The 16111-nt window shown below is 36.7% G+C and overlaps 1 protein-coding gene and 1 long non-coding RNA gene across 2 annotated transcripts; both read right to left on the reverse strand.

Annotated features, from left to right (window-relative positions):
• Nucleotides 1–943: 943 nt before the first annotated feature.
• On the reverse strand, nucleotides 944–12243 carry LOC136264392 (UPF0696 protein C11orf68 homolog). Its single transcript, XM_066059121.1, has 4 exons — nucleotides 12009–12243; nucleotides 4395–4522; nucleotides 2859–2986; nucleotides 944–1300 (listed from the first exon to the last, which is right to left on the reverse strand). Exons 1-4 carry the CDS (start codon nucleotides 12158–12160, stop codon nucleotides 1055–1057), a joined length of 654 nt encoding a protein of 217 aa, XP_065915193.1. The 5' UTR covers nucleotides 12161–12243; the 3' UTR covers nucleotides 944–1054.
• Nucleotides 12244–12336: 93 nt separating this feature from the next.
• Nucleotides 12337–14828, reverse strand: LOC136263074 (uncharacterized). The gene is made up of 3 exons (XR_010704435.1): nucleotides 14233–14828; nucleotides 13680–14041; nucleotides 12337–13621 (listed from the first exon to the last, which is right to left on the reverse strand). It is a non-coding gene; the product is annotated as an uncharacterized lncRNA (long non-coding RNA).
• Between the last annotated feature and the right edge of the window lie 1283 nt (nucleotides 14829–16111).

Raw genomic sequence — 16111 nt, forward strand, 5'->3', positions numbered from 1 at the left:
ACAAAGCAATGCATGGTATTAGTATATATCAAGCACATGTTGTGCGGGTACAACTAGCAATGATGGAAGCACTTCAGCCTTTCTCGCATAGTTCAAGCAAAAGTAGTTTATGCATAGTTCAGTATTAGGAGTTATACATACCATACCAAGACAGCACAGTGTTCAGATAAAAGCAATTGAGGAATTCAATTTCAGCTGATACTTGTATACCATATACAGAGATATATTTCCTTATGATAATCAGCATTTGATTGTTCTATTAGAGTATTTGATTGATTGTATTACTAGAGTATATTCATCTTTGTAGCAGCTCTTTAGTTGCCCATCAGATCTTAAATGTACAGAAGTGGGACCTAGCTCCACTCCAGTTAGCCACCAAAGAGTGTACTTCATGCCCTTATATTATAGCCCCTCCCCCTTTTAATCAATATTATTGGCCAGCTTACCAAAACCAAAAATAATAGGTAATCCAGGGGGTTCATCAATACCCCTAGACATCGCAGTGTATGTGTATCATAATTCATGTGTTAATGTCCACTCACTTCATACATACATGCCTGACAGAGCTGTATAGCAGGGGGAGCGAGGGGGTGTCTAATTATAGCTAAACTGACTTGATGTGCTTATCTTACACTTAAACCATTGACATAATTGACATGTACAATATATTAGGTATATGTGTCATATCAAAGTGTAGACTTCAGCATTAAAAAAAATGAAAGCTGTATAGCCTAAATATTTCAAGGGGGAAATTTTTTTGCTGATTTTGCGGTTTTGGGGGTTATCAGTGAAAATTTTATCCTTGAAATATTTAGACCTCCATATATAGTCTAACACATTTTGGGAGTGTTTGCAAATCTGCAAAAAAATATTTTTAGCAACATTGCTCAACCTTGAAAAATTTACCCCTCAAAATATTTAGGCTATACGGTATATGGTTAGCTAGGTACAATACTCCATGTAAACATCACTATATACAAATGTCTTGTGACAAACAGTTGCCGTAAAATTGTTAGTTTATAAATTTATCGCCACACAATAAAATTATCAGCTTTCACTCCTTGTGTCTGGAAGTGTACAATGATGGTTTTATTTTATATTTATTGCCAATGTAAATTTTAAACCAGGTGTAAATATTAGGCTTGTATTTCAAGATATCAGTGAACCCCATGGATCGTAGTGCCTTCTCTACTCTCCATACATCATCTTTGTCAGCAAAATTCCCAGTGTACACACAAATCAAGTGTTGGCCAATGTCCTTGTTTCTTTTGTTTGTATCACTTTCATATGTAGTAGCAACCTGTTATAGATAAGTGTATCATAAGTTTTGTGCATGTATGCATGGTGTGTTGAATTAAACACAAACACATTTATGGTACTTGAAGTACACATGTTTTGTTGTTTTAAAACTATACCAGCCCTAATGGCACTCCATAGGGCTATATATAACTCTGTACAGATTCCACTTTTTACTGATATTTCAAGTACCAAGTGCTTACCTTGGAAGTATGTGCAAGACTGACTACTCTATTAGAGTATCTCGATTTGACTGCTCTATTAGAGTATCTCGAGTAAGAGAGGCTCTTTCAAAAGGGGAGTTCCATGGAACCCTTTGAACCTCCCCTGGATCCGCCCCTGAGGTGAAAGATAGAAAGTTGTGTCAATGAGGAGTGAGTGGTTCAATTCCCACTTTTAGGAACACATTTATTAAGCACTTTATTAGGGTATTTAATTGTTCTAGTAGAGTACAGTACATCAATAATCTTTGAAATTTTTGGCCTCACTCAAAGAAGAAATTCTGAGGGTTGGGGCTGAATCCCTCCCCTGTCTTTTCCACAGCCCGTGTGGCAATACTAATACAGGGTACACGACAAGTAGGCAAAAAATTGGAATTTTCGACTATAGTATAGAGACCTAGCACATTGATAAAAGTACTGAAACAAGCTGGAGTAGTGCACGATAGTAAAACAATCAGAAGTGTTATATCCCTACTGTGCTCAAAATACCATAATGGAAATGCACAGTAGGGATATAACACTTCTTATTGTTTTACTGTGACTTGATGTCGTGCACTACTCCAGCTTGTTCCAGTACTTTATATCAATGTGCTAGGTCTCTATACTCTAGTCGAAAATTCCAAATCTTTTTGTGTACTTGTTTGTTAACCTTTTTTGTAAAATAAAATTATTATGAACTGGTGAACTCACGTATATCGCATCAAAAGAAAGAAATGTTGCTGCGCATCCCAGCTATCAATTACCATCTGAAAAGTGAAGTATTCATTGTGTTTCGTTGTCAGCTATGTTCAACCCGTTACACAGCATTATATTACGAATCAAGGACTGTTCGAAAAACACCTCTGCAATCAAAGTAGTCACAATGAAAAATACAGACGATTTCCATTACAAAGGAAAGCCATCATGTGCTACCGTCAAATCAACACTTTTCGCTGTCAGCAAAGATGAATGGGACACAAAGGAGGACACCAGTAAGTCCATGAAGAATGCATTGTACATACTGCGGTATGCAAAAAGGCACCTGTCGGGACGAAAAAATCAAGCCCGTAGCCTTAACCGTTATCGAGTTATGTTTATCTGAAGGCATCAATCAGTTACTCAGTCAGTCAGTTACTCAGTCAGTCAGTCACTAGAAAATTCTAATTTTTAAAAAGTTTCATAGCAACTTGTTGAAAGCGTTTCGGGTCAATCTGAAGGATTTTTTGCCTAATCAATACTGCTTCATCATCATCAGGGAAAAGTGAGGCTGGTTTTTGGTGATGTCTTACATGGACCACGCCCACACCTTTGTGGTCCCTACTATACAGTACTTTTGTACCGTATGATGTGTGCATAAACAACCTTTGCAGAGCATCCCAGCTTTCCAGCTACAGTAGCTTCTGCTACCATTTTCCATGTTTCATCAATGATCCTTCTATGTCTGAATATCATCCACTTTCCAGAAGTTGACTTAGTAGCTAGTGCAATTTCTAAAACAATATAACAAATATATACAGTAGTCCATGAAATAAATTTTATGACTAATATAATAGTAAGAATCAACATGAAATCTGTGCTTTTCATTATGATGTACTAACCAACTGTATAAAACCAAATCAAGTGATTATGCGAACCAGGGATGAAATTGCTGAACAGGATGACCCACTGACTGGAAAGTAATGCAGGATCTAATTTGGAGTGTTAATACAGGAGCATGTATCAACAGCCACAGTTCAAGCACAACATCACAGCAAAAGATGGTCTATAAGAGCAAAAGGAAATTGGGTACTTGTATATTTCTCAAATGCTAGGTTTTTTTTTGTATTTAACCATCAAGCTCACTTGCACGTATGCAATAGTGATCAAGAAGTGTGCATTACTGCAGACAGCAACACACTTTTAATTGTTCTTGATTCAAAGCTGTCCCTGGATTTCAGCTCAACTAGTTTTATGTTTTATATGTAGCTCCTTTTCTTTGGGATAGTGCTTATCGGTAAAACTGTACAGAAAACCATACGTCTCATTGCATTGTTTTTAAAAATTGCATTATTTGAAAAAATTACCAGCAATAACCCACTCAGTGAGTTTGATATTATAGAGCTGGTAAATAATTTAGATATAAAGATTTATCATGATACCGATATAACCTATTAAAATACAGATATGAGTAAATCTCTGTGATGACCTACTATGTATCAACAGCAGTCAGATTACCAGTAAGCTTGTGTGAACACATCAAACTAGCTGGGGAAGGACTAGCACATAATTTTACATAAGTATGTAAAACTGTACTAACAAAACAGTGTCACTTGACATTACTTCTCTTCAAGGTAATATAGACTATCGAGATTAACTGCTTTTACATGTTGAAATATATTATGGTACAGCCCTATTTATTACTTTATCACCACACATGACTCAATCCGGATACTCTGAAAAGATGGATGGAAAAAATTTGACCCAACCAGTCTGATACTTGCCCCAATGAGAGATTAATAATTATACAAAATCTTGAAAGCTGCAACTGATATACAGAGATACATGTAGTGGTACATCTCATCATGACTTTGGGTGATATTCTTTATCTGGTGTAACATAATCAAAGCTGATAAACAAAGCCATTCTAATACGATAATATTGATTAATTAAGCTCTAAATCTAGTTACAAATATATATTCACAATAATTGACATTCCATTATAGTTTGTTATTGTAGTGTAACTAGAAGGTGGTATCCATGCTTCCACAGAAAAATGTAGACCTGTATGAAGGAAATAAGCGAGTTAAACCTTGGAGCAGTGTCTTTACTGTAAATTCCCACGCTAAAGTAGCATATGTACAGTATATATGTATGTATTTACATAACTACGATACATTTGCACACACAAAATCCATATACCTTCAATTCGTTTAGCTGTAACTCTTCTGCTACTCTCTAAGTCTTCCCACATATCAAATGCTTTGTCAAAGTCTCCATATTCTTGATTGTCTAGTGGATTGCTGACAGAAACCCACTGTGTGTTCTCTCTAAGGATAGTTGGTTAAACGAATTATTAGAGCAGAATACTAAAACAACAGGTGTGAATTGCACTTTGAACTACCCACATAGTGTACACCTGATGACATGAGGTGGAGCTATCACATATTTGACCCTTGGCATGCTTTACGGCTCATTTTATGCTCAGACTTTTGTCTATATGTCACCCATGCAGCACTCAAAATTACTCAAAATGGGTGTCAAATAGTTAAAGATCCTATTTAAGTTATGGCCATTCATAGGAGCTACAAAGTAGTAACAGCTAAACTAAACAAGTGTAAAATCGCAGGGTTGACACATTCTAATAATAGGACAGTCACAGCATGGTAAAGAGTGTTGATAACAAATTTAGGGACTTCCTTAACACTCAAAACCCAGATCTTTAACTGCTACGAAAATTCTATTTAAGCTTTATAATCTACAAATGTTTTATTGTTCTAAGTGCATTCTTTTGGAGGGTTTTCACTGCTTGAAAAAGGGTGCAGCCTAAAAAGCCTGGGTAAAAAAGTTGTGAAATCAAAAGTGGCGGCCAAGAAATGGCTGCAACGATGCTAGTGCTTATAAATTAATGATGTGTGTACATTATTAAATTTATAAGCATTAACATCACTATAGCCATTTCTTGGCTGCCACTTTTGATTTCACAGATTTAAATTCTTACCCAGGCTTTTTAAGGCTGCACCTTTTTTCACAGCTTGGTTGTTTTTGCAATGATATCACTTCATTTTGTAATTATAAGTTCCAAAGCCAGTCTATATGATTGGCCTTGACAATTCCTTTTAACTCACCTTTGAACTCTTCCCATTTACTACAGGATCTGACCGTCAAAGACTGCATGGCTAGCCTATATGTATTTACAAAGGCGTGAAGATAGCTGGGCAAATTCGACTCATGGGAGATGCCCTACCCTGAGGAAGTTTCCACAGTAGAAATGATTAATTCCTTCAAGCACTATCAATCTATGGATACATGGAAATGGCATTTTCTTGGTTCTGTAAAACGAGTATATTTTGCCTGCCTGTTCGCACCGAGTGCACTTGGCCACACAACACACTTGTTGTTGCTGTCAGACCTTCAGTGCTGGTCACTGTAAAGTGCTAATAATAATAAAACTTTTCATAATTTTTGTAGTACTCTAATAGAGCACACATATTTTCTGAGCACTTCAATACAATGCATACAGAATATTCTAGAATTTCCACTGATAGATCTATGAGCTATCATTTTAGTGTACTAAACTGGAACTTTCATTTCTATGGTAGAAACTAATTGAGGTGAGCAACTGACGGCAGTGGTGGCAGAGTGGTAAGGGCTTGGGTATATGTGTGGAGGTCCTTGGTTTGAAACCTAAAGAAATGTTTATTTTTGCGCACCTTTCTGTACATCTCAGTGACTGTTCTATTAGAGTACCCTGATTGTGCTTTTTCACATGTTTGGTTTTGCTTTATATCTCCTTAGCTAATACTCTCAGTGCTTTCAAACCACAAAAGGTTTGCACTATGATAGTAACTTCCTGTACAGATTGATGTTCAAGTTATTCTGTCAAGCGGACTACCCTGTAGGCATGGCAACAAGTCACTTTTGGAATATTTTCCATCTCTATGAAAATTGGGCTGTAAATGTGCTGCATTATGTTCTTACTGCCCTCCAAATTTGAAGTCAATTGACTAAAGTATGTGCAAGTTATAGCAAGTGGAGTGAAAAGAAGAAAAAAGCAGCAGAAGATGAGGAAGAGTTGGTTTCTTTGCCATGGGCGGTATGGCAGTTTGAAATCAAAAATTCATATTTCTTTGTCTCTATTTTTTCCTCAAAAAAGCAACCCTGTGCCAAGTACCCAGCAAATCATTTGCTCATTACTGTGCGTACTTTTTAACCACAACAACTCTGGGTACAATCTGGCTAATAGAGATGCAACGATACAGTGTGGAGACGTATCGATATATTGCCTCTGGTGTATCACGATACAGCGATATATTGCACGATACAAAGTGGAGTCTAAGCAATCGTCTATGTTGGTTTTAATGTTTTTAAAGAGAAATAAGTGAGCTAAATTTTCTTTGAGAAGCATTACATACTACTCAGTTTAACCACAGTGTACAATAATTTGATTGTCAGCAGTGTTAATAAGCCACGATATATCGATATATCATGATATGCAATATATCGAAACGGTTTGACTTTGTATCGATACAGCGATATTGTCTTAAAACGATACGATACGCGATATATCATTGCATTTCTACTGGCTAATTAGCAAGTTTCATCCGGTCCTTTGTGTGAAGCATAAAATTTAAACAATAAATTTTGCATCTCATGAGATAATAAAAGCGATATTACTGTGTAGACAAATTGTGCCTAGCAATAGGATACATCCCACAATGGTATGGGGTCTATTTGTAAAAGTTGATTTTTCGGATTGCGTACCGTAGCCTATAGCTAGACCAGAATTTTTCATTACCCATGGATAATGTACTGGTTGAACAGCTTCTCAGCTGATTAAGACAAATAAAGTTGTCTCGTGTATTTAAGCTTGTGCTGTACAGGGATATAACCCATTATTTTAAGCCAGCCAAACCGAGTGCTTTGCCAAACAGTATGTTTAAGTCCACTATTGATTGTGTCATCACAGACTGAGCTGAAAGCAACTGATCCCGAGTACCATTTACAACTGGCCAGATGCTTAAGGAAAGCTGGCTAACCATGAATGTTAATCATAGTGAAAGAATTTAGTGTCTATGTTGCATTGCACCAGCACATATAGCACACACTATGAAATTTTCATGGATTTTATTTTCACAGCTGATCTGTCATCCACGAAATCTGTGAAAATTGCATACCACAAAAATTTCCATGCATATAGTAACTACAATAATAAGTCATAGTTATAGCGAAAGTGAATTATTGTAGGCATTTTAAACTTGTATATAATGTTTGATTTTGATGGAAAAGTCTTATAGAAACAAGTTCCACAGGCGGATAGCTCTATGAGAAAAAAAGGAATGTTGATAGGTGATTACTGTTGAAGATCCCACTTCTCTGCTATGAGTAGAGGGTACGTTACTTCTTCAATTGCAATCTGATTACCATGTGTAACCTGTATAGGGTATGCATATTTTTGGAATTTTAAGGGCTTCCAGGATACATAAACTGACAATTTTATTGTTGTTATTATAGTCCGGTAGATATAACTGAAAAAAGGTGTGAACCCGGAAAAAATTCGAAGAAAGCTGAATTTGGTATCATTAGAAAGCAAATTTTTCATAGAATAACATATCCAAAATCCCCTAAAATCCACCTCAGGGAAATTTTTTAATAGCCAATTTAGTATTGAGGCATATATGACTGGATTCAGGAAAGTGGATCTTTCATGCATATCCAATTTACCAACTTTGACAACTCATAACTTCAGTTTGGAAAATGGTATTGACTTGAAATTTGATCAGTAGTGAGCACCAGCATCACTTATTAGGTGGAGAAAATTTCAGATTGATATTCAACTTGAACACTAAGTTGTAGTTTCTCAATTGGATGTATTTGCAGACCCATTTTTGCAAATCTGGTCATTTGTGACCAACAAAAATGTGCTATCCTTAAATTATTTTTTCACAAGAAACAGTTTCCTTAGCACTTCTGCAACTCACTCTTCCACATTTTGCAACACACTAATAATCCATGTTTGCAACAAGAGCATAATATCGCTACCACATGGATTTGCAATAGAAAGCTGAAATATATATTGTACAAAATTAATTATATGATCTATGAGACTGGTCCCATGTCTATCATCATCGGTTGCAACCTTAGTCCTTCTAGTTTCCAGCCCCATATTAAGTTCCCTCCAATGAATAACTTCATGTATCAGCTAAAACCATTGATCCTGAAAGTTCTATCCAACTGCAAGGGTTAGCACACTTTCACAGCTCGCATGTGTAATAACTTTCTGATGCCACCATTTCCATGTACTTTGTTTTGTATACCTGAGACTAAATCAGACTGATTCCCATCAAACTCCAACTTTTTCAACATGTGCAATTGTTACATTATATAATCCATCATTAACTTTTCAATTGTTTGTACATCATTTGATTGCTGACTTTACCTATTCAAATGTTGCGGACATTGTATCACAGCCGCCCAGGCATGTAAAAAGAGGACCTAAATATGTGCCCAATAACGTCATCATTTTTCCAGATCTTCAAATGCTTTACAACCTCTGAATGAAAAGAGATATGTACTTGTCATGTTCTGCTTTCAACGTGCACCAGTAGCACAAGAACTTCATTGTTGTCATCAGCTACAACATTCACTCTACTTCTTTCAATTGCAAAATTGAAGTGCGCATTGGACCATCAGTTTGTCAGAATCTCCATGTGTGCAATCAGTGTGTAGGGCTGGCAGCATCCCCAGGTATGTTTATGGTACGTATGTGCAGGTGTAGATATTCAGTCAAGTGAATCTATGGAAACATACAAAAGCCAGGAAGTTTTCTTGCAAATGAAAAGAGCAAACATCAATTGATTGTCCAATATCTGAGAGATGATGGCCAGGTTGGACATCAGAGTAATTTGGATACTGACACACTGATCGTTCAATGTGCACTTCAATATGCAATTGAAGGAAGTAAAGTGTGTTGTAGCTGATGACACTGATGTTCTTGTCCTCCTGCATGGTGCACCAGAGCATAGCAAGTATATATTTCTTTCAGAGGTTGGGAAACACTTGAGTATTGGAAAATTGATGACATTATTGGGCACATAGGTCCTATTGTAACGTCATAATTACATCTTCTCTTTTCGCATGCTTGCATGGAGTGGCTGTGATACAACATCTGCGACATTTGAACAGGGTAAAGTTGGCCTAATCAAGAAGAAAATGATGTGCAAATGATTGCAAGAACAACGCACTTTCACAACTTGTATGTGCATCTACAAGTTATTCATTAAAAGGAACTTAATGACTAACTTGATCCATTACCATAATGGAGCTGGAAACTAGAAGGATCGAGGCTGTATGCAACTGATGATAACAGACATGGGACTAGCACCAGAAGTCTTAACTTAAATTTGTACAATATAAATGCAAGCTTTCTACTGCAAGTCCATGTGGTAGCAATATTATGCTCTCAGTGTAATCATGGATTAAAGTATGTTGCAGCATGTGGCAGTTGCAAGGGAGAGTTGCAGAAGTGCTGAAGAAACCGTTTACAATAATCGTGACAAATATATTTGTTCAGAACTTACATGATAGGCACCTTTTTTATTTCTATAACTAGTCTTATCCTTATTTCATACAGCTAATATTGATTGCAATGAATTTCTTATGAGAAAATATTTTAAGAATGATATGCATTTTTGTTATTAGCCACAAATGACCAAATTTGCAAAAATAGGTCTATACTAAATGCATTTAATAAAGAAACCACACCTTAGTGTACAAGGTGAATATCAACCTGAAATTTTCTGCAACTAATAAGTGATGCTGGTGCTCACTACTGATCAAATTTCAAGTCAATACCATTTTCCAATCTGAAGTTATGAGTTGTCAAAGTTGGTATACTGGATATGTGTGGAAGATCCACTTTCCTAAATCCAGTCACATATATACTGTATGCCCCAATACTAAATTGGCCATAAAATTTTTCCCCAAGGCAGATTTTAGGGGATTTTGGATATGTTATTCTATAAAAAATTTGCTTTCTAATGATACCAAAATCAGCTTTCTTCGAATTTTTCTGGGTCCAACCTTAAATCTACCGGACTATTATTAGAGCTTTACAGTGACTAGCACCAAAGGTCGGACACCGACTTCAGTCTTTGGATAGAGTAATAATAGAGTAATAATGACCTATACAGGCACAGAGAGGACACTTACCAACTATGCCTGACCACTGTGTTCCTTCCACTTTCTCATTGTACTGTATCTCTGTAGTGCTTAAACGGATAATTAACTAAATGAACTATAAAATTACAAAACCAAGAAAATGTGATTGTATGAAAGATCAAGTTGATGTGAATTTGTACCATATGTATAGCCTAAATATTTCAAGGGGGAAAATTTTTGCTGATTGCAAGGTTTTAACAGTGATAACTTTATTCTAGACCTCCATAAACTACATTTGGGATTGCTTGCAAATCCACAAAGTTTTTATTGCAACATTGCTTAATCTTGATAAACGATCATACATTGGGTATCAATTTGTTTCTTGAATAAGATCTTTACTCACCATCCATTTTAAGTACTGCATGGTGACAAAGTTCACTGTTGTTGAAGGCCATAAAAGCATATCAAAGCGGGTCAACTCTACGATGGTTTACTATCACAATTCATGTCAAGGAGTACCATACTAACCATGGGGGAAGTTTCATGCTAAGTGCACAATTCACACGTACATTTTTTAGTCTGGCAGTGCACGCCCCTTCGCAAAAAAGGGTCCGGTACGCTATCACCGAGTTGTTCTGGAGGAATTTAATTTGAATGTAATGACGTAACGAACATGGTCTTAACGAAGGTGCCTCACCCAAAACTGTGGCAGAGATATTGAACTTTCTTCGCCTTTACATAGGTGAAAGTGTATTGGTCTACTTTTATAGAATATACTAGTCTGGCAGCGCCTGCCCCTTCGCTTTTAGAATAAGGGTCTGGTAACTGTAGTATATGGTACTTGTGCTACTACCACTATAGTGGTAGAGCCAATCAAATCGCAGTATCCAGTTTAAATAAGTATTTGTGACGTAAAACGTGTAGTTTGCACCATGAATAACACAATAACCATGATTTGATTTGATGATTGATTTGATTTATAATTTAAACTCAAATCAGTTGGCATAGCCGTTCTTCCCTGGCCAAGGAAACATACATACATATACTTACAAACACACAACAGAACACAAATACTGCATACACTTACAACCATGAAAATACATACATATAACATACAAACACAACATAATTTATACACACAATCAGTTAGTCAATAAAATTAAGGAGACCAAATTTGGAATAGTTGGAAAGCAGCTGATACTCTCCGAGCGAGACTCTGAGATACACAGCCATAGACCTACCTATGTTGAGAAGTATGAAGTTTTGTGCTTTCTTCGCCGAGTTACAACAGCCTGAAAAAAGGTAAATTTATTACGTCACGTGCAATTTGAATTTGAATTCCGGTAGCACAAGCACCGTATACTACGGCTACCAGACCTTTACTCTAATAGCGAAGGGGCGGGCGCTGCCAGACTGAGAATACATGTCTCCCTACCTAGGAAATCATAGGGTTTTCGCGCATCAAACAAGGCGAAAGGCCCTTCCCGAAATAACACTTTCCTCTTTATTAGCTAATTCCTTTTGTTTCTTTCAGTACTGCTAGGGCATTTGATTCATTCTTTTGACGTAACGTAAACAAAAATGCGCTGATTAAACGTGGAGCGTTGCACCAGTTTTTTTTGTCTGTCCAGAAATAAATCATTGACTCGCACTTACATGTTCCATGCAGGGTCACTAGGCTTGTGTTCATCTAAAAACTTTCCCAGTTCCTCTGGTTTTCCTTCAAACGAAGTGAAGGTCTCCTCGTCGTCGTCGTCGTCTTCTTCTTCCTCCCATTCCAGACCCCTATTAGGACCACCACACGCCATGAACTACTCAATTCTACGTATGGTCAGAACATAGATAATACCGAGGATAATACAATTCCCCTGGATACAATTGTTTTTTTTTTGGTGCGTTTAATGAACAATGAACGTGTGACAAAAGCGCGGAGAGCCACGCCCTCCTCTCTTAATTGTTTAACTGTGATATGGACCAGGGTAGAGGAAAGCTTATTATTACTGAGTATACAACACAGATAATCATACAAATGAGTACTATAACAAATAGCTAGTGTGCTAGTTTTAAATTCATCTAAATTGTTGATCATCACTAGTGAGATTATTCCACATCTTGGTAGTTGAGGGTAGGTAAGAATGTGCACTTCTAGAGCAATTCAGAGCAGTACAATATGGTGCGTGTATATGGTTTCAGTCTGCTACTCCAACAATTTCTCCTTTAGTTAAAGTAGTCTTGTTTTATTTGGCTGTAGCTACACTACAGAGGATTTTAATTGTTCGTAGTAGAGGACACATGCACCTTCTAAATTTACATCGGAATACTAACAGTAGTATTATTTGATGCAAACTGATTTCTGTACTACAGTAAACACAGCTCCACAGCACTGTTAATGGACCTCCAAAATCACATCACCCCAGATTATGCTGCTAATTGGAGAACAATAGGATCACTATTAGGTTTACTCACAGGAACACTTGAGATTATAAAATATGACAACCATGATAAAGCTGAGCCTTGCTGTGATGCCATGTTGGAGAAGTGGCCCGGCTTGATGTTGACAACAATGCTACATGGAATAAGCTATTAAGTGTCATTATGTCACCTGTGATCCATGGGGATCAGAGAGGTAACAACATAGAGCTAATTCATACATTTTGCCATTTGTTTTGTAGGAACTGAGGCAGTCTCCATAATATCCAATAGGGTTGCCATGATTAACATACGTATGTACACAAGGCAGGATAGATCAAGAAACTTGGCCACCAAATCAACGATCAAAGGATTTTGTACCACTGGTGCTAATAGAGCATCAGGAGCAGCATACTAAAGAGCAAGATAATGAAATTACTAAACTGATTCATTGGTTCAGTAACTAGGGGGAATACAAACATCACTGGACAGCCATGATACAATAGAACATATCCTGAATACCAGCACAGTAACAAAGAAAGATGTAGCAATACTGACCTCACTTGAGAAAGGTGATGGCCAAAAGTTTGTGCTAATTGAAGGTATTGGTTAATCTATTTTACTAAAGCATATTGCTTCTCAGTGGGGGAAGAAACTGTTACTGGCAATGTACAAATTAGTGCTGTTAGTTTGTCTTTGTGATCCCAACACCTGGCATGCTACATCGATCTCTGATCTTATCAAGATATTTTACAAAGGAGACACAAATTGAAAAACAGCTGAAGAAATTGCAATAGCTTGCAGTGATCACCTCCTGACAAATAGTGGTACAGAGGTAACTTTTGGTTATGATGAATTTCCTGATAATTTAAAAGAAAGCAGCTTAATTGCTGATATTCTTATTAGAGCCAACATTACCTCTTTGTGGCTTAGTTGTGTCATCTCGTCCACATGCTTCAGTGAGTCTCCGGAGGCAAGCATCTGTCAGAGTAGACATTTTGGGCTTTACTGAACAGGAACAGCTACTCTACATTGAACAGTCAGTCAAGTGAAACCCACACCAACTCAAAGGGCTCACTCAGTATTCTCAACCATAAGTACTATGTGTTCATCTTCACTTAACCTGGCCATTTTCTTATATTTGTATCATCTGGGATACATGCCTAAAGTTTCAACTGAATTATACCATCACTTCATTTGCCAAACTGTCTGCAGACATCTTGCCGAATCTAGCCATTCACTCAAAAGACTATTACTGATCTTTCGACCTTGCCAGAGCCCTACAACAAGATATTGAGAAAACTAGGCAAGTTCTCAATTGAGACCCTTAAATACGACAAACTGGTATTTACATCTGAAGAAATTAAAGCATCATGTCCAGACATTGTAACTACGCCAGAGCTTTGCCTCCTTCATGAGCATTTCGGAGTGATATGTATGCTAACATATTTTACATATATATCACACTTACCAAAGGACAACAGTATATTCCTGTCTACATGGTGGAGATGACAAAGTTGCCATTGCCAGTAATTTCCTTAGAGACCAGTTAAAACGTATTCGCCTTTTTCACTGCTTCCGTGAGGCTGGTGACAGCAGAATGTGTACATCCATTGAAGAGGCAGCAATCTTTAATAGGACAAAAAATAAATAAACCTTTACCACACCAGTTTATCAGCTATATACTCATCTTGAGTGTGTGTTGTTCTTCCTCACCTCTTCTTCTAGGAAGCAGTGGAAGAAACTTGACTTACATGGTTGTTATATTCAAGATTTTGCCCCCTTGAATTATTCACAAGTCCCTCATTGGTAGTCCCTATCATCATGTTGTGGTTCAGCCATAATGGGTTAACTCAGTTGTCCTCATCCCTCATCAGTGACATTGTCATCAGCTGTAAAGTTGAAGGGCTGAGGATTAATAGTAACCATAAAGTTGCTGAGAGTGCAGAGTCTATGCCATGCTGTCTCATCCCTCCTCCGTGTTAAAAGAATCGAACTTGTACAATACCTCACTGTCATCAACTGCAGTAGAAAAACTATTTGCTGTGGTGAAAACAGAAAAATGCAAACACATTAAAAGAGCTCAACATTAGCAGCAATGCCATTACTGATGATGTGGTTGATGACAACAAAATTGAGTTAACTATTAATAAATCACTGGTGAGAATGTGGATGAATGGCACCCCCATCAGTGAGGAAGCTATTAAGCCTGAAAGAGTAATAATACTTTGTTATAGCTAACTGTTCCCAGTTACTCTCCAGCAACAGAAGACAAGATTAGGTTTATAGAAAGAAGCACATATGAGTCAATTGCAAGGAACACAAGAGAAGCTGGTAAGAGTTTGTGTCCCACTACAAAACTGTGGTGTCTGTATAGTATGTATTCTGTCTTGATAATTATATTGATGTATGTTAGCAATACAGAGTAATTATAAAGGAGTTGTTGGAGACCTCTTGAACTCAGTCTCCTCCTCCTAAAATGCGGTGTGAAACAAAGTCAAATTTTTGTTATCATCAGACTCTCTCACACAATATTGATGAATATCCTGCTGCAGTTTGTACCAACATCAATTAAACTCACCATCCTTCAGCAGTTGCACACTACCTCGGGTAAGATACAAATATTAAGGACCAGTACTAAATACATTTGAGATAGACTTTGAATCAGTATAGGAGTAACTTTTATACCATTGGTTATGTAATAACGGTTACCAAATGTTGACTATATATGCAACTCTAGTGGGTGGTAAGGTTATATAATTACAATGCCACAAGTCGAGTCATGTTGTATATTAGACATATGATATATGCAAGGGTATAAACCTTGTTTTAGCTTTGCTTCAAGTGGCCATCTATTTAGCTTTAAATTGTAGGTAAACTTTAAGTAAACAAGTACATAAAAATTTGGAATTTTCAACTATAGAGTAGGGACCATAACACATTGATGAAACAATATGTAATTATTTTAAAGTTTGCTTTCAACAAAGGTATATGAATACTATTAAGTATAAAGAAGTTTAAATGTACTGAATAGATACCAAGTGCAGTCCCTGGTTTATAAACTTTTAAATTTAATTATTTCATTCATGTATATAGTCATGTGGACAGTAGCCAAATAAAAAGTATGCTATCGCTTTGTGAGGGGTGTTTACAGTGATGTATATATGTTAAGTTACACTCTAAGGTATCTCTGGTATCGTATATAGTTGTCATACAATAGTGATGTGCGATATGTGATATATATCGATATATCCTGATAAAATTTTCTATATTGTGATATGATATAGAATCTTTATATTGTGATATAAGCTTAGGTATAGATTTTAGAGAAAAATGTACCCAAGATGTTA

This window comes from Dysidea avara, chromosome 8, assembly GCF_963678975.1.
Source record: "Dysidea avara chromosome 8, odDysAvar1.4, whole genome shotgun sequence".
Lineage (NCBI taxonomy): Eukaryota > Metazoa > Porifera > Demospongiae > Dictyoceratida > Dysideidae > Dysidea > Dysidea avara.

What these genes read in the sequence shown, in the direction of transcription:
- LOC136264392 (XM_066059121.1), bottom strand. Translation starts at nt 12,160, where the DNA reads ATGGCGTGTGGTGGTCCTAATAGGGGTCTGGAATGGGAGGAAGAAGAA. An exon ending in TACAGCTAAACGAATTGAAG is followed by an intron (nt 2,987 to 4,394) that starts GTATATGGATTT and finishes ATATTGTTTTAG; the next exon opens with AAATTGCACTAGCTACTAAG. An exon ending in AGCTGGGATGCTCTGCAAAG is followed by an intron (nt 1,301 to 2,858) that starts GTTGTTTATGCA and finishes TATCTATAACAG; the next exon opens with GTTGCTACTACATATGAAAG.